This window comes from Mustela erminea, chromosome 7 (assembly GCF_009829155.1).
Source record: "Mustela erminea isolate mMusErm1 chromosome 7, mMusErm1.Pri, whole genome shotgun sequence".
Classification (NCBI taxonomy): Eukaryota; Metazoa; Chordata; class Mammalia; order Carnivora; family Mustelidae; genus Mustela; species Mustela erminea.
In genome coordinates, this window is record NC_045620.1 from 66,180,397 (window position 1) to 66,197,841 (window position 17,445).

At 51.1% G+C, this 17,445-nt stretch overlaps 1 protein-coding gene across 7 annotated transcripts in view; it reads left to right on the plus strand.

Moving 5' to 3' along the window:
* Positions 1-17,445, plus strand: part of LOC116595512 (metal transporter CNNM4) — a 57,127-nt gene that overhangs the window by 28,112 nt on the left and 11,570 nt on the right. Inside the window, exons 5-9 of one of the 7 annotated variants that reach the window (XR_004287726.1) lie at positions 124-220; positions 1,858-1,920; positions 6,772-6,953; positions 7,245-8,235; positions 9,232-9,853. The exons of 3 other annotated variants lie outside the window; for them this stretch is intronic. Coding sequence is in view for 3 of the 4 variants with exons in the window: in XM_032351943.1 (XP_032207834.1) it covers positions 13,343-14,705 (1,363 nt within the window). In the remaining variant the exon portion in view is untranslated. Of the gene's footprint in view, positions 1-123; positions 221-1,857; positions 1,921-6,771; positions 6,954-7,244; positions 9,854-13,289; positions 14,706-17,445 lie in introns of those variants that run through there. 3 more of the 7 variants (XM_032351940.1, XM_032351941.1, XM_032351943.1) reach the window with 3 other exon arrangements.

The window sequence follows — 17,445 nt, forward strand, 5'->3', positions numbered from 1 at the left end:
GCTTCAGGGCTCTGGAACCGACTCTTCCTTGCCCTCACTTCTCCCTCTTGCCTTGTCCTTTTTCCCCCTCAGTTGGGCTTTCCTTCTCAGGCTGTTTGTCACCCTGACCTTGTGTTCTTCCAGGGGAAGGTGGAGGTGGAGGCCGGGAAGGAGAACATGAAGTTTGAGACAGGTGCCTTCTCCTACTACGGGACCATGGCCCTGTCCTCGCCCACCTCTGGTGAGTAGCTGGGCTGCCTCCATGCTGCTCTCCATCATACCTGAATTGGGGGGAGACTTGGACTGGTACCCCAGAGTCTAGGGCCATCCAGGTGGCTCAGAGGAGAGGGAGGCCAATGAGGGCCAGAGCTGCCAGGGCCTAGTAGAGGCGGTCTGGAAGAGCAGGGCCTGGTCCCTTCGGACAGGATTCCAACAGTGGGGAAGAAGAGACGGGAAGGGGAATCTGAGCCAAAGCCTGTAGGGAGCTGAGAGCGTGTTCTGAGATGTGAGACCAGCCTACCAGAGCCTCCAGGGGTGGGAGGGGGTGGACCATGGGGAGTAAGGACATGTTGGGGAGCCCCAGAAAGTGGCTGGCATTTGGTTGCGATAGGAAGCAAGAAGCCGTGAATGGCCTTGGAGCAGCGGGACGTACCATAGCAACTGGGTCATTGGGGCAAGTAGTCATAGCAGCGGGAAGAGTGAGAGACGGCAGGTGATGGAGGCTACAGGGTCTTGCTCACAGAGACTGGGGCAGGGGAATAGAGGTGGGGAGTGAGGGCATCCAGGGAGCCTGCATCCAGGGAGTCAGGGCAGGGCCTGTTTGTCAGGTAGGGTGTGGATGGGCTTGGCTTTTCAGGGGGCTTAGCCACTGCGTTTTGGTTAAGGGCTGGTTCTGATGGCATAAAGGGATTTGGGGCAAAGAAGGGACTGGACACACCCTGCAAGAGAGTTGTGGGAAGTCCAGGGAAGGGCCACTCTGGCCACCCTAGTGCTTTCTGCTTCTCTAGTCTTGGGTCGCTCAGGCTCTCTTTGCCAGAGGGGCCTTGTGGCTGGAGTGGGCACTCTGCAGGCAAGACCCAAGTCTTAGAAGATCAGCTCCTTGCTAGTTGCCTGGCCCTTCTGAGCCTTGAGTGGGGCCTCAGGTTGCTGCAGGCCAGAAAGTGGTAATCCACTTTGTGGCTGGGGGACAGGCCACACACTGAGATGTGTGTGGCTTGTGGAGATCCTCTGTGTTACGCCTGTTGCTGTCCTTTGACAAAGAGGACCCTGAGCGCAGGGGGCCAGGGCCCCCTGTATATTGATATAGCTCAGCTTATTGGCTGGTGTGATGTAGCTCTGCCCCTCTCCCAGCATGAGCAGGCTCCAGGAGGAAGCAGTGGGAAAACAAGACTCCAGAGCTGGGTTTTGGAGCAGGGGACCCCTGCCTGGATGTCTCTGGCCTAGGGAGAAGTTTTCAGCCCCTCCCAAGAGCACCTCTTGCCAGCCAGCTGGGGAAAGTCTTGTCCAGGAGGGCACATGGTCGTGGGACATTTCTTCCAGGCACTTTCTCTCTGCAGTGATGCCTCAGAGGTTGGGTCTGGGTCCTTAGCTCCATCCTTTGAGGTAGAGGCACTCAGGTTCCACTTGGATTGGCCAAAAGGGAGAGGAGATGACTTCAGCCAGGGTGGGGAGGGCCACTCTGGCTTCACTGTGGGATCCTCTGCCCCTCTTTGAGCAGCGCTCATTGGTCTGCCCTAAGCTCCCTCCCTGTCAAGAGTCCACTGTGCCCCTCCCAGGGATACCAGCCCCCAACAGATCTGCTTCTCCATCTTGTTCCTGTGTGTCCATGTTCTGCCTCCTCACCCTACCCATCGCTGACCTTCTCCTCTTTTGCTCCAGTGCCTTCAACCCAGGTCGGGTGTCCGCCTGGCAAGCGGAACTCCCTGCTGTCCTGGCTCTCAGGTAACACAGCATGGCTGGAGAAGTTTGTGCTGCCACCTGTTGCCTGAGCCCACATACCACAGCTCTGTTAACCTCTCCCAGCAGCCGCTGGGGCTCCCCACCCGCATTTTGGGCCTCCCCACCCGCATTTTGGGCCATTCCACCCGTTCACGCTTGTGGGTTAGCCTGATTTGCACCGGCTCTGCTTGGCAGCAGGCCCTGAGTACTTTGCCCTGGTCCTGGAAGCGCTTCCCCAGAGATCCCTCAGTCCTTGAGAACACAATGCATACACAACGCGCGCGCGCACGCACACACAGACACACAGCTGGAGTGGGAAGGGAGTGTTACTACTTCTGGCTGGGCCAAGTGAGCCCCAGCCTTTGCACACCCCTGTGATCAAGGCCACTCACAGACATCAGGATGCCTTGTCATCCCATCAGCTTTCTCTAAAAAACTTGCCTCCTTTCTTCCCAGGCTTTGCTCTTCATTCTGTTGCTGGGGTGTCTGCCTGTCAGGGGAGGCAACCGCCAGGCATCAGAAGTGCGGCCCGGGCAGACTGCCTGAGTGCTGTCCCTGCGCTTGCTAGTTAACAGGATTCCAGGAGCTGACTTCCTCTCAGTCTTTTGTTCCCCCTTGTGTAATGGGAACAATACGCGTGGCCCCTTCTTAGACTTGTCAGGGCAATGAGAGAATAGGTAGGGAATGTTCGGTTAGAGCTAAGTTTTTATTTCTGTTTTTTCTTGGTTACAACTAAAATGTGACATTCTAGTTGGAAAGTATCGAGGAAAAGGCCCAATGCCACATGCTGTTTCTGGCCTTTGATACATCACACTCCTGAGCCTTATCCCAGGATTGCTGGCAGCTGTGTTGGTTGACTTGGTCGCACTTATATGGAGGCAGCAGAGGGTGGCAGAAAGTGCTGGTCTCCCCATCAGAACGCTGGCCTGCTGAGCCCTGAGGAGGTTAAGAGCATTGCCAAGTGCCTTTGGGCTCTAGTCTCAGTGTGTAACTTAAAGAAGTTCCTGAGGCCTTTGACAGTCCTAAAAACCTGTCCCCAGAGTCTGTTATTTCCCATTTTATATTTGTACAGCTGGCTTTTTTCTCCCTCTCAACTGTACCAAAGCACAATTTTCTCTTGATTCTCTTTAAAAAAAAAAAAAAGTAAAAAGGTGAATTAGAAGTCACTTGTCCCTTTCAGACAGCCAGCTTCTGGTAGTGGTAGGCAGTGGGAAGCTGCTAACGGCACTTGAGTGGGTGATGTCGGTGGACCATGTTGGTTTTCCTTGGCCAACACCTCAGCCTCCTTCTCTCTTCCACACTTGCTCTTGTTTCATACTGACCAGGGAGGGGTTCATGTATCCATGGGTTGGGTCCTGCTGTTTTTACCTAGTACAAGAGCAGAAATCCAACTTTCTTGTTGGAGCCAAGTGTTCCCCCAGGCACACGTGCCTTCATTGGTTATCTCCCCTTATGGACAGTCCTTGTGGTGTGTGTTCTATATAACACCATGATGTAAACCTCTTTATGAAAAAACTTTCTCTGTGTTTAAGATTATATCCTTACGGGACGCCTGGGTGGCTCAGTGGGTTAAGCCGCTGCCTTTGGCTCAGGTCATGATCTCAGGGTCCTGGGATCAAGTCCCACATCGGGCTCTCTGCTGAGCAGGGAGCCTGCTTCCTCCTCTCTCTCTCTCTCTCTCTCTGCCTGCCTCTCTGCCTACTTGTGATCTCTCTCTGTCAAATAAATAAAATCTTTAAAAAAAAAAAAAAAAAAAAAAAAAAGAAGTGGCCGTAGTGATACCTTCACTGGGAGGAAGTCCTGCAGAATAAAAACTGAGAAAAATATCTCCTCTCACTTTCCTGTTAAAAAAAAAAAAAAAAAGATTATATCCTTAGGATATGCTTTCAGAAATGGAATTACCAAGTTAAAAAACCCCTATCTTTTTTACACATTTATTACTCTGTTTAATTTTATTTTTTAAGGTTTAATTAATTTATATTTTTATTATCTTTTTATTTTTTATTTTTTAGATTTTATTTATTTATTTGAAAGACAGAGATCACAAGTAGGCAGAGAGGCAGGCAGGGAGAGGATGGGAAGCAGGCTCCCCACCGAGCAGAGATCCTGATGCGGGGCTCGATCCCAGGACCCTGAGATCATGACCCCAGCCAAAGGCAGAGGCTTGAACCCACTGAGCCACCCAAGAGAAGAGCCCCTATTTTTTTTTTTTTTAAGGTTTTATTTATTTATTTGATAGAGACACAGCGAAAGAGGAACACAAGCCGGTGGAATGGAAGAGGGAGAAGCAGGCTTCCTGCCAAGCAGGGAGCCTGACGCGGGGCTTGATCTCAGGACTCTGAGATCATGAGCTGAGCCAAAGGCAGATACCTAACGACTGAGCCACCCAGGTGCCCCAGTTAACTTTTATTTTCTTGAGAGAGCAAATGAGCAAGTGCAGGGGAGGAGCATTGGGAGAGGGAGAGAGAGAATCTTGAGCAGGCTCCATACCCAGCATGGAGCCTGACATGGGGCTTGATCGCATGACCCTGAGATCATGATCTGAACCAAAATCAAGAGTCAGAATCTTGGGGCACCATGGTGGCTCAGTGGGTTAAGCCGCTGCCTTCGGCTTGGGTCATGATCTCAGGGTCCTGGGATCGAGCCCCGCATCGGGCTCTCTGCTCAGCAGGGAGCCTGCTTCCCCTCTCTCTCTGCCTGCCTCTCCGACTACTTGTGATTTCTCTCTGTCAAATAAATAAATAAAATCTTTAAAAAAAAAAAAAAAGAGTCAGAATCTTAACCAACTAAGCCACCAGGGTGCTTTGGATTTTCGTTTTCAAGTAATATCTACACCTAATGGGCTCAAACTCACAACCTGGAGATGAAGGGTCACACGCTCCACAGCCTAAGCCAGCCAGGCACACCTAATAGTTCAGTTTCAGTCATAATAGCAATATAGCTTATTTAGAAAATTGAGGAAAGGGAAAAAATTAAGAAAATTAAGCAGTATTGGGGTACCTGGGTTGCAGAGTTGGTTAAGTGATTGGCACCTGGTTTCAGGTCAGGTCATGATCTCAGAGTCCTGGGATCAAGGTCCTTGTTGGGCTCTATGCTCAGCGTGGAGTCTGCTTGAGATTCTCTCTCTCTCTGCCCCTCCTGCTAGCACTGTTTCTCTCTATCTAAAATGAATAAAATATTAGGAAAGAAAATGAAGGGGTATCATAATACTATTGTTCAGAAACAAAGGTTTCGTATTTGGGTGTATGTCTTTTTAGGGTGTCTGTTTTTAAAAGGCCATGTCACTAACTTACGTTATTTTTAAATTCAGATTCTGGAGTGTTCATAAGTATTAGTTAAAAGCAGTCCATCATCATCCAGATGATGAATGTGACGTATTAGGTAATATTCATAGTATTTGTGTTCCTTTTCTAGAACTTAATCAGAGGTATTACTTAAGTTGGGATAAGTGACACACTTGTGATCTTCTAGTGATCGTATACTGCCCAGTCATAGGATATCCAGACTATGTTTTCCTAGTTCTAGGAATGTAGCTCAAAGACAGAGTATTACTCAGTTCAGTCTCACTCAGTTAAAGCTGTATTGGTCATTCAGTCACCTGGCCTCGTGATGTTTGCTCTCTTCACCATTTGTTCATCTCTCTTCACTGTTTGTGGGAGTAGCTAACTTAGTAGATAGTAACTTAGTGCTCAACTAAGTAAATAAGCCTAGTCCACTTCCTGTTTGTTTAAAAGAAGCCAGCATGCCTTCACGATTAACTTCTTTGTGCATTTCATTGTTTTCTAAGTGTTCTCAAAAATAAGAGCTAATGATATGCAGTCTGTATACCGTTCCTTTCTGAAAATAAGGAGGCTGCTCTTCCTCATTTGTGGTTGCGTTGTCCCCGTTCCTTACAGTGCGCTGCACGGAGGCCCTGTTGTCCCTGGGGGAAGAGGCACCTCCCCCACTCCCCCAGGCTTTGCCTCAGGGCAGGGGGATGTGGATCGGACTTGAGGGAACCGTGGGCTGGTGTGGGAGGCCTGGCACTCCTGGGGCTCTAGGCTCCTGTGAGAGGAACCTGCTGCCCCGTCCCCCCTTGTCAGACTGACAGGGGGCCCGGCAGACACAAGTGGGCAGGACTGGTCCATACAGAGTGGGTCACGTGCAGAGCACACTTCTGACCTGAGACAAGCATGTTAAGATGTGACTAGGGTATCATGTTGAGAGGTGTGTGTGGATGCGTCATAGGGTACAAACTCTATGTTCTTTTTACTGTAAAAGTGTATAGTGTATGTCCCTTGATACAAGCTGCTTTGGGAACAAGGACAGTGTCTGGTCCACTGTGAGGGGTAATCATGGTGTCACCCTTGACTGATGAGTTGTCAGGGGAAATGAGGGGATCTGGAGACATAGATTTTGTGTCTTTGGTTTTGGTTTTCTGCTTTGGTAGGCTTTTTTTTTTTTTTTTTTTTTAAAGATTTTATTTATTTATTTGACAGAGAGAAATCACAAGTAGATGGAGAGGCAGGCAGAGAGAGAGAGAGAGGGAAGCAGGCTCCCTGCTGAGCAGAGAGCCCGATGCGGGACTCGATCCCAGGACCCTGAGATCATGACCTGAGCCGAAGGCAGCGGCTTAACCCACTGAGCCACCCAGGCGCCCTTTGGTAGGCTTTTTAATACGTAACTGCACAACCGCTCTAAACAAACTAACTCACTTGTTTTAAGGAGGCCAGACCTTCTGCAGTTGGAGCTTGTCTGTCCTTCAGAACTGCTCTGTTCTGGTGGGGGCCCCGCACCTGCGTGACTGGGGCACAAGAGGGGCCCCTGTGAGGGGCCCTGGAACCCCCTGGCCTTACCATGTGTCTCTCCCCACAGACCACTCCCCGGCCCACCCCAGCACCCTCAGCCGCTCAGCCTCCCTCAGTTACCCGGACCGCACGGATCTCTCGAGCGCGGCCACCCTGGCAGCAAGCGCCAACCAGTTCGGCAGCTCTGTCCTGGGCCAGTACATCTCCGACTTCAGTGTCCGGGCGCTCATGGACCTCCAGTACATTAAGGTGAGTGCTTCCTGTGTCTCTCCCTCTGGGCAGCACGGTCTTCCCCGTCCCAGCCATTTGGATCACTAACCCTCGGGCATCAGCAGCTCCTTTCTTTCACCCCCCACACAGGGCACAGAAGGCCCAGACCTGAGACGTGTGTCTTCCTTATTCTTGTTCCTCACAGTCTCCAGCTGGGCACATCTCTCTTCCAGACCCCCAGCCCCAGCCCTGGCCAGCCTCGTTTCCCTGGTCTCATAAGGCTTGCCTCCATCCCTGCTTTCTGTGAACCTCACCCCCTTCTTCCTGCAGATCACCCGGCAACAGTACCAGAATGGGCTGCTGGCCTCACGCATGGAGAACTGCCCTCAGTTTCCCCTGGATGGCTGCACCATTTGCACGGAGAACTTAGCCGGGAAGCCCGAGCTGCCTGTGGTAGATGAGACCACAACTCTTCTCAATGAGCGCAACTCTTTACTGCACAAAGCCTCCCATGAGAGCTCCATCTGACAGGAGGGCCCGGGGCCTCCCGCCATCCCCGCGGGGGTCTCCCCAGTGGGCCCACATGAAGATAGGGGGCCTTGTAGGCCAGAAGGGGTGCAGATAGCCTGTCTAATGGAGCAGCCACATGGCCCCCAGAATGTGGGGAATTCTGGCCTCTGACAGGGACCTCTGAATAGCTCCGAAGTAGCGGCTGTCCAGCCCAGGACTGGCAGGGCAGTGGCCCAGCTACCACGAGCAAGGCTGTTTTTTACTGAGAGAATTTCTGAACTAGGCTCATTGCTCCTCTTTTTAAATATTGTTTGGGGAAAGGAATGGGGAAGGGGAAGACAGGGTTAGGAACTTTATTTAAAACAAAAAAAAAATTTTTTTTCCACAAAAACTTTAATTAAAAGGGGTAGGGTTTCTCACCCCGGGAAGCAATAGCCATAATCTGCTCCCAACCATGACCTTCTGGCTTACGTCCCGGTCTCAGGGAGCCTACTTTTCCTCCTCTTCCCCTTCCTCTTCCTCCTCCTCCTCCTCCTCTTCCTCCTCCAAAGATGGTATCCCAGAGGCCTGCTGGAGGAAGGTTTTTTTCTTGGGAGGAAGACAGTTCCTTCCAGGAAGCAAAGAACCAAATAGCGCTGAGAACAACTGGCTGGATGCGTGCACTGAGGCTTGTCTGACGTCACTGAGGCCGAGGGATTCTGGGTAACTGTGATGAGGGACATGGTACTCCCAGCTACAGAGAGGAGCACACCTACTCCTGTCAACTGCTGGATCCTGGAATTTCCTAGAACTCGGCTGATGGGCTCTCCTGGTGAGTTGGGCTAGGCTGAGGACTCTCACCCCTGTCTCTACTGATTTGACTCAGTGTTAAGCAGGGTCTTACACCTTTAAGATTGCTTACCCCTGCTCCCCAGGCCCTGCCCTTACTTTTACCAAAGGTTTCCCCCTAGGTGGGAGAACATCTACATTACGGGTGACTTGTCTGAAATATTCCTTTCAGTTCCAGGAGGGAATCTGGTCATGGGCATCTGTGTTGTTAGCAGTTAAGACTATCCTCTTTCCCACCCCACAGTGAAAGTCAGGTGTCATTCACTGAGCTATGAAGTCCTTCTTTCCAGACTCCCTACTTCTCATCCTGAAACCCCATTGCCTCTTGGATTGAGGACAACAGGACACATAGGAAGACAACCTAAGCAAATTCTTCATGCCCTTTCCTCTGTGGCTGAGGCTTACCCAACCTTGTTCACACACTTAAAAACCCAGGAAAGGAGGTTTCCACCTAAAAGGCACACAGCTGGCAGCCCTGTTTCCCCCATCTTTGTAATCCTAGCCTGAGTTGTCATCCTGGCCTTTGCTATAGCTCCGCCCCCACTTGAAATTCTGCCCCAGTTCCTTTTCCCTGGGGCGAATGAGGCCCTGCTGCATAGTTCCAGGCTTGCCGCTGTTGGGGAGCCTGTGGGGCTAAGGTCCATGCTGGCCCTTTTGTCGGGTGGAACAGTTGCTGGGGGCCCAAGATCAGGCGAGGGAGACTGCACACCTTCCATCTAAGTAGTATTTATTGACCCTTTTCTCATAGTGACTTCTGTCACCCCAAGTACTCTGTTCTTCAGGCGCCTGGAAAATGTTAACTCTTGGGACCAGGAAGTGTCTGCACCAAGTATGCTTGCCCCTGGCCAGTTCTATAGTCTCCCCTAGTCATAGAATTTATTCCTCAAAGTCTGGAGAGAAGGTAGTGACATGGGTTCTCAGTCATGAGAAAAAGAAAAACAAAACAGACCTTTATTCCCTGTGGGGGGAAACCCCTCAGTTTTCTACAGGAGCAGCTTGCTTTCTGAGTCCACATGGGAGCTTGCAAAGCTGTGTTCCTGAGAGACCTGAGTGCCAGGTGGAGCAGAGCGCATTGGCCTGAACCAAGTGAGTGTGCGAAGTGAAAGGAGCAGGTGCACACACTTCCACAGCTACCTCTTTGCACACACAGTTACTACGAACACATGGGCCCTCAACCCCTCCCTTTCCCCACTTACAATCACTTTTTGCAGAGGGTCATAATTATTTCCAAATATTACTGGTCCCATGACTTCCTTCTCCCAGTGCAATTTTTCACTTCCTATTCCAACCTCTGGTTCCTGGGTCGAGCCGTACCCTGGAGCTGGCCCACCCCTGCGTGTCTTCCCACGTCAGGGAGACCTTTGCAGATGGCCTCCAAGTGGGTAGGCAAGTCACAGCCACCATAGCGAATAACTCATATTTATTTTGCATAAGATTTTAATTTGTATATTTTTGTGATTTATTTTGGCATTGTTATGAGTTTGACTCTCGGGGAGTTTTGTTGTTATGACTCTTGTGTCTTTTGTCACAAGACAGTGATAATATTTGCTAAACAATATATGGAATTTATTTTTGATTGGTAATAAAAAATGAAATATGAAGTCTTGGTTAGTCTACAGTTTGCCTGTTTGAGTTCGGTCGGTATTCGGTATCTATCATCGAGATGGTCGGGACGCCTGGGTGGCTCAGTTGGTTGGACGACTGCCTTCGGCTCAGGTCATGATCCTCGAGTCCCGGGATCGAGTCCCGCATCGGGCTCCCAGCTCCATGGGGAGTCTGCTTCTCTCTCTGACCTTCTCCTCGTTCATGCTCGCTCTCACTGTTCTCTCTCTCAAGTAAATAAATAAAAATTTAAAAAAAAAAAAAAAAAGAGATGGTGGCTGTGGTTGGCTGTCAACCTATGATAGGGCAAGGGGCAAGTATTCTGGGACTGTTTAACAGGAAGCAGAAATGAAATTTACAAAATACATACAATCAAGGCTGTTGTCCCAGGAGTTAGAGAGCGGCAGTTGCTGTAAGATGGATAAGTGTGCTCTGCTGCCGCAATTAGGAATTTGTAAAAATGGATAACCCTAGTCTTCTGCCTGCAGGTACTGGTGGGGGCAGTTAGAGGGGGAAGACAGCCCCTTCTTTCCCCCCGGGGGCTGAAGGAGAAAGGAGCTTGATCCCACAGTTTCATGTTGTTTCATAACATCCAGCTGCCTTTTCATCCTTGCTCATGAGCCTGTGGTAGTCTCAAAGTTGGACAGTTCAACCCATAAAGAGGACACCTGAGAGTCACTGCACAGTGTCGACTCTTGAGGTTTCTGCTGTGTGCACTTTCACGGTGCCCATAGGTACTGTGCCTACGGTGTGTGATGGAGTGTGCTGGGGGCAGGGGCCAAGTAAGCCAGGCTTACCAGAGTGGACAAACTGAGGCTAATGTTTAATGAAAGGGATGCACTTAGGGAGAAAAAAGAAAACTGCAGATAAAATAACAGATGCAAAAGCAGGTGGACACGAGAATAAATTTCATCTGACCATATATTTCACACATGGGTAAGCCCCTGCTACATGCCAGGTGCCACCAACCCCCACAGTATAGTGAGGAAGAGCCCCCGAGGGAGACAGTCACACTAGGACCTTTTGATTTCCTGTCTCTTCCACATGGAACACTCTATTCCCAAGTCTTTGTGAGGCTCACTCCCTCATTTCATCTAAGCTTCTGTTCAAATGTCACCTCCTTGGAGAAGACTTCCTTGATCAGCACATTTGAAACAGCATGGCCCCATTCCCTCTGTCCTCTTCCTTATCTTGCTTTGTTTTTCTCCATAGCGCTTATTATTGGATATTAAAATGAGGATTTGTATATTGTCTTTCCCAGGCTAGAACAAAAGCTCTGGCAGGGCGGGGGGCTTTCTCGTTCCTGCGTACTCCCAGCATGAGAATGTTATGCGGTACATTGCAGGAAACACTTGTTGAATGAATGAGTGAATGGGTCTTAGAAAAAGGTAAGTACTGGATGCTATTAAGGAAGAGCACATAGCTCCCATAACTATGACCCAACCTAGTCAAGATGGTTGAGGAAGACCTGCTGGAGCAAGTGACACTTGCAGACTTGAGAAATAAGCAGGAATTAGCCAGTGAAGTCAAAGTAGTTAAAACGAGTTTAAAACTCAAGAATTGTATTGAGATGAAATATGGAAAGGTCTTGAACCAAATGAACAGTAAGGAAAATGGCCCAGGGTGGGTCAATGAGGGACTGAAGGTCAAGTGGTATGTGTCTCCATTGATGCAATGACCACCCATTGATCCAATCCAATTACCATCCATGATGGAGGATAAAGAATGGTGCAGAGCCAATGAAGAAAGAAGCTAGAGAAGTACTGTTGAGGCCTCTATTGTTAACAGAAAATTGCTCCTTGAGCGGCTTTGCCCTATTGGATTCTTTCTGACTTTGGGTATCACAGTTTAAATGACCATTTGTGTTTCCAAGTGTGATCCAGTTGTCCTACCCAAAGATTTTCTCCAAAAAAATGAATAACTGGTTGTTCTCCAAGGGTGCCTGAGACCAGATCCGTAGGGAATTTTTCCTGTCTTTGCTCTGGAACTGTTCTTTGCTAATCAATAACTTTCCAGGCACTTAACTTTCAAGTATATCATCCATTCTATTTCAGTGTCAGCATTTTATCTGGACTTGGAGACATGTGAACCAAAGGGGCTGAATCCATAGTTTTTTTTTCCTTCAAAGGAGTCGTGCTGATTCAGTGTAAAGACTGAGTAGTGTCATTATTGCTTCTCCTAGTGGCTTACTCTGTAATCTGCCAGTGAGGTGTAGTTGAAAACATGGAGATGTGACTGAGTCACAGCACTGAATTTATGACGTTGAAGAGACATTCTTAGCATCCTTTGAAGAGTTTTTCCACAGAGGTTTTTGTTTGTTTGTTTTTGGTCATTTGCCATGGATTTGCTCATTTTGGCACATTGCCTTCTACAGATTTTACTTAACTGTGGCCACAGTGCCTTTATTTTTTCTTATTCTTTTCATGACCTAGCAAATGTATTTCCATAGACTCCATAGGAAAAACTTAAATGACCTGTATATGAGCACCCTTGTCAAAAGTCTATTTTTGTACGGAGATTTGAAAATACATAAAAATGTAAAGAAAATACAAAAACAATTTGGATCCTTGTAGAAAAGCCTTGTTCAGTTTTTCTATTTACTTCCAATCTTACAAAGATCATATGCGATGGGTGAAAAACATTTCAGCCTGTCAATGAACCACATTGTCTTCTAAAATAACTCTCCAGTAAGGATCCTCTTGAATAGTTCTTGTTGTTCCCGAGGAAATATTTTCCCAAGGATTATCTGCTGGAAGTGGAGTGACCAGGTAACAGTAATTTCTGACAGAGCTGCCCTCTGCTAACGTGGCTGAGATAGTGACCAGGCAGGTCGTGTTGGAAACCTGCATCCGTGCTAAGTCATGCTTCGCTTTTTTCCTGTAAAAGGAGCTATGAGGGTCCAATGAGGTAGTGATTTCCCGTATTTACATCATTACCATCGTTCTCCCTGGCAGGAATGCAAGTTCCATGAAGGCAAAGGACAGTGTCTCACGTCCCCAGACACAGTCGGGCACAATCTTCAGGAAACTTGACCTTCCCAACGTCCGGTCATCGGTTGTTTCAGCTCTCCTTGCGCCTATGCCAGTGGCTCACGGGGCCCTTTCCTCGGAAACGGTCCATGACACACACTTGAACACTCGGCCTGGAACACTCCGCTCCGCGCCCCGGTTCAGGGACAAGTGCGGCCTCCAGGCTCGCCGGCACGGCCTGTGGGAATTGGACACCCAACTCTACGCTCCGCGCGTCCGGGCTCTGGCCCCCTCTCGCCTGGGAGTCACAGCTGAGACCCGCCGGGCCGAGAACCCCACGCCCCCGGCCCGCCCCAGGATCGCGCCGCGGCTTGTTTACTCCCCGGCGCAGCCTAGTCCGACCCTGGGGCCCGCCCCCGTCCGCCGCCTATTGGCGGAGGAGGCGCCAGGGCTAGCGACGATTGGTTCGGAGTAGGCGGAGGGTAGGCTGCGCGGGAGGCCGAGAGGGGGCAGCAGGCGATGGCGGCGGCTGCGGCGGCGGCGGCGCGTCCTTTAGGCTGGTTGCTCGCCGCGCTGTGCCTGGGCAACGCCGCCGTAAAGGCGGCGTCGGGCCCGCGAGTGTTGGGCGTCTGTCTGGAGGAGGACGGAGCCGCGGACGTGGGGTGGGAGCGCGGAGAAGAGGTGCGGACTGCACGGGAGGCCACCTTCCGCCTACGCCTCTTCGGCTCCGGCTTGGCCAACAGCTCCTGGTCCTGGGTGGCCCCCGAGGGGGCGGGCTGCCCCGAGGGCGGGCCGGCCGCGGCGTCCGAGGAGGCGGTGGCCCCCACGGGCGAGTGGCGTGCACTGCTGCGCCTGCGCGCCGAGGCCGTGCGCCCGCACTCGGCGCTGCTGGCGGTGCGCGGGGAGCCGGACGCGTCGGCGGCCGAGGAGGCGGTGGCCCCTGCGGGCGAGTGGAGCGCGCTGCTGCGCCTGCGCGCCGAGGCCGTGCGCCCGCATTCCGCGCTGCTGGCGGTGAGCGTGGAGCCAGGCGGCGCGGCAGCCGAGGAGGCGGCGCCGCCCTGGGCATTGGGCCTGGGGGCGGCGGGGCTGCTGGCGCTGGCGGCGCTGGCGCGGGGCCTGCAGCTGAGCGCGCTGGCGCTGGCGCCGGCCGAGGTGCAGGTGCTGCGCGAGAGCGGTTCCGAGGCTGAGCGTGCGGCCGCGCGGCGCCTAGAGCCCGCGCGGCGCTGGGCCGGCTGCGCCCTGGGCGCGCTGTTGCTACTGGCCAGTCTGGCGCAGGCGGCGCTGGCGGTGCTGCTGTACCGCGCGGCCGGCCAGCGCGCCGTGCCCGCCGTGCTGGGCAGCGCAGGGCTCGTGTTCCTGGTGGGCGAGGTGGTGCCGGCTGCCGTGAGCGGGCGCTGGACGTTGGCGCTGGCGCCGCGCGCGCTGCTCCTCAGCCGCCTCGCGGTGCTGCTGACACTGCCCGTGGCGCTGCCCGTGGGCCAATTGCTGGAGCTGGCTGCGCGGCCCGGGCGGCTGCGGGAGCGCGTGCTGGAGCTGGCCCGCGGCGGCGGCGACCCCTACAGCGATCTCAGCAAGGGCGTGCTGCGCTGCCGGACCGTGGAGGACGTGCTCACGCCGCTCGAGGACTGCTTCATGCTGGACGCCAGCGCCGTGCTGGACTTCGGCGTCCTGGCCAGCATCATGCAGAGCGGCCACACGCGCATCCCAGTGTATGAGGAGGAGCGCTCCAACATCGTGGACATGCTCTACCTCAAGGACTTGGCCTTCGTGGATCCCGAGGACTGCACGCCGCTCAGCACCATCACCCGCTTCTACAACCATCCACTCCACTTCGTCTTCAACGACACCAAGCTGGACGCTGTCCTGGAGGAGTTCAAACGAGGTAACGGGACATCGGGGAGGGGACCCGATGCCAGCGTTCTCCGCTGGAAAAAAAGGAGGGGCATATGGAAACTTTGAGGAAAGGGTCTTATCCTTACCGAGGTCCCTCTGAGTACTTAGATGCTGGCCTCACATCTCTCAGTGACTCTTTTGAAATATTCAAACACTGTCGTTCAGAGCGCCGTAGAAAGCAAAATTCCGCTTTCCCTGGTAGGCCTAACTTGGGGAGCTAGGTCCACTTGACCCTAACCCACCAGTTTTTTTCCTTCAAAGTCATTTTTGTGGGCTTTGGCTTTGTAAGAGGTCTAAATTCGTAAGTAGAAACTAAAAGAACAGAAAAAAGGATGGTCTGTAGACACCTGGTCGCTTTCACCTGCACACATAACATCAAATTAGCTGGGCCTGTGACGTTTCAAGGATCATTATTAAGGTCTTTTGTGGGCTGCTGCCTTGCTGGTAACAGAAGAAGGAATGATACCTGATTTTCTGCAACTGTGGAAGACACTTTCACTTTGATTTAATCAGAAACAACTTTATGGATGCTGATTTAGTCTCTGCTTTGTCTTTTGTGGGTTTTTTTGTTTGTTTGTTTGTTTGTTTTTTAAACTTCCCTTTTCTGACTATGAGGAAGATCTGTCAGGGCCTCTTTCTCTCTCTTTTTTTTAAGTGGGTTTTTTTTTTTTTTAATTTGAGAGAGAGAACATGAGAGAGGTCAGCTGAAGGGGGGCACTTTGCTCTTCGGTTTAAGATGGGCAAGTTGGAGCCAGTTGGGAGAGAAGGCCCACCCTCTAGGCTCCTTTTGTTCTGGGATGGTGGGTGCCCTTGGAGCAGCTCTGGGGAACCCGGGGGTTGAATGAGGAGCTCGTCAGTTTTCACCTTTCTCCCCCTCTGACAAGTGAGGGTCATTTTCAGGGGCAGATTGGCTTTGTCTTTCCTCTGACATCCTGGAGCCTTTCTCTGCTTCTCTTTGCAGTGCACTCCTTTGGCAGGTACCAGTTTTTCCTCATTAAAGTCCTTTTTAGCCTAACCCCTTTCTTCATTCTGCTTATGAACAAAGGGGATATTGCAGCCTTTATGGCGCCTGAGGTTTGAGAAATCTATTCCCTTCCCGTCTCTCTGCCAAGTGTGTGAGTTGGTGGTGCCCTCTAAGTTTCCTGAAACTGGAGTCTTGGCATCTTGGCAGCTATCATTCCAGGGCCTGTGCCTTTCATCCCTTCAGACTACTGTCTCTTTTAGAACTCTGTAGTCTGGGAAAGGCCCCTTCTCTGGTGAGGCGCCTCTTAGTGTGCAGGCCTGAGATGATATGGAATATTTTGGGCAAACATTATCAGGAAGAGTGCATACTCTGGAGCTACAGTAAATAAAGTGTGTTTTCTTTAAAGCTGTTAATCCTGCTGTCTTTGTCAGCCCACCATGAGAATATTTAAGGACAGTCAACCAAAGGAGGAATTAGGATGCATTCTGCTTTCAGAATCTCTGCTTTAAACCACCTGAGATCAGATTAATTGTCAGAAACCAAAGGATCCCTGCTATTCTGAAAAGAGTCAGACCTGCTGTGAGGAATGTTAACCTAGCACTTTTCTCCCGGGATGTGTTCTGACAGTTTCTTTATTGTGTTCCCTCTCCCGCTGTCTCTGTCAAATCTTAAAAAAAAAAAAAAAAAAAAAATTAAAGGACATGGGGGGGCACCTGGGTGGCTCAGTAGGTGAAGCATCTGCCTTTGGCTCAGGACATGATCTTGGGGGCCTGGGATCGAGCCCTGTATCAGGCTCCCTGCTCAGTGGGGAGTCTGCTTCTCCCTCCCTCCTTCCCCCTGCTTGTGCTTTCTCTCTCTCACTGTCTCTCAAATAAATAAATTAATGAAAGAAAGGCAGAGGAATTTAAACTCCATCTGCATTTTTACAAATATCCTAGAAATTAGGCATTGTGGAAGAGTTCTATAGCATCTGTGTAATTTGGGAGTACATTTGAGCCTGCTAACTAGAATTAAAGCTCTGTAGAGCTTTTTCAGGGCTTTCTGGTTGATGCTGTTAAGATGCACCATCTGCCCCTTAACCTGAGGCTCTGTGCTCCGGGAGAGCTGTAGGCACCTGTCCTGGGGCCTGTGGTGTTTCCAGTCAGCCAGCCAGGGGCCTGTGTGTTTTCAGAGCATTGTATCCCGTCAGATGAGAAATAAATTTTAATCCCTCCAGCTGCCTGTTCTTTGTGTAGCCCTTCTGCTTTTTCATGGTTGCCGTCTCGACCCCTCAGACATTCTGTCTTGAGATGAAATCACATGGCCACTGTGTCGGGGGATCTTTGAGGGGCTCTGCTTTCGTCTGTTATCCATTCACCCCATGCGGCAGGTCACTGAGAGACTTGTGCCTGTTTTACAAACGTTTGAAAGCAGGGGAGAAGTTAGTTTCTTCTAAGGGTAACCTGCTTGAGGGGCTGGCATTCTGGAAGAATGCAGCTGAAACGGATTCTCTCTGCCCTTAGACGGTCATCTAGAACCTGCTTTGGTTCCCAGATTCTGACCAAAATTGTATGTTGAGCTTCGGCCTTCCTCATCCAGTCTGACAGATTAGTATCACATGGCGGGTCGGCTTGGTCCTCACAGAAGTGATGCCGCATCTGCCTGTGTGAGCCATTCCCAGCACAGATACCCAGGAGTGGGAAGCATCTGGAAATGCTGCTGTTCTTCATTTAGTACTTCTGTCTCAGCAGGAATGAGCAGGTAGTTCTTGGGGACCCCTGGCCTT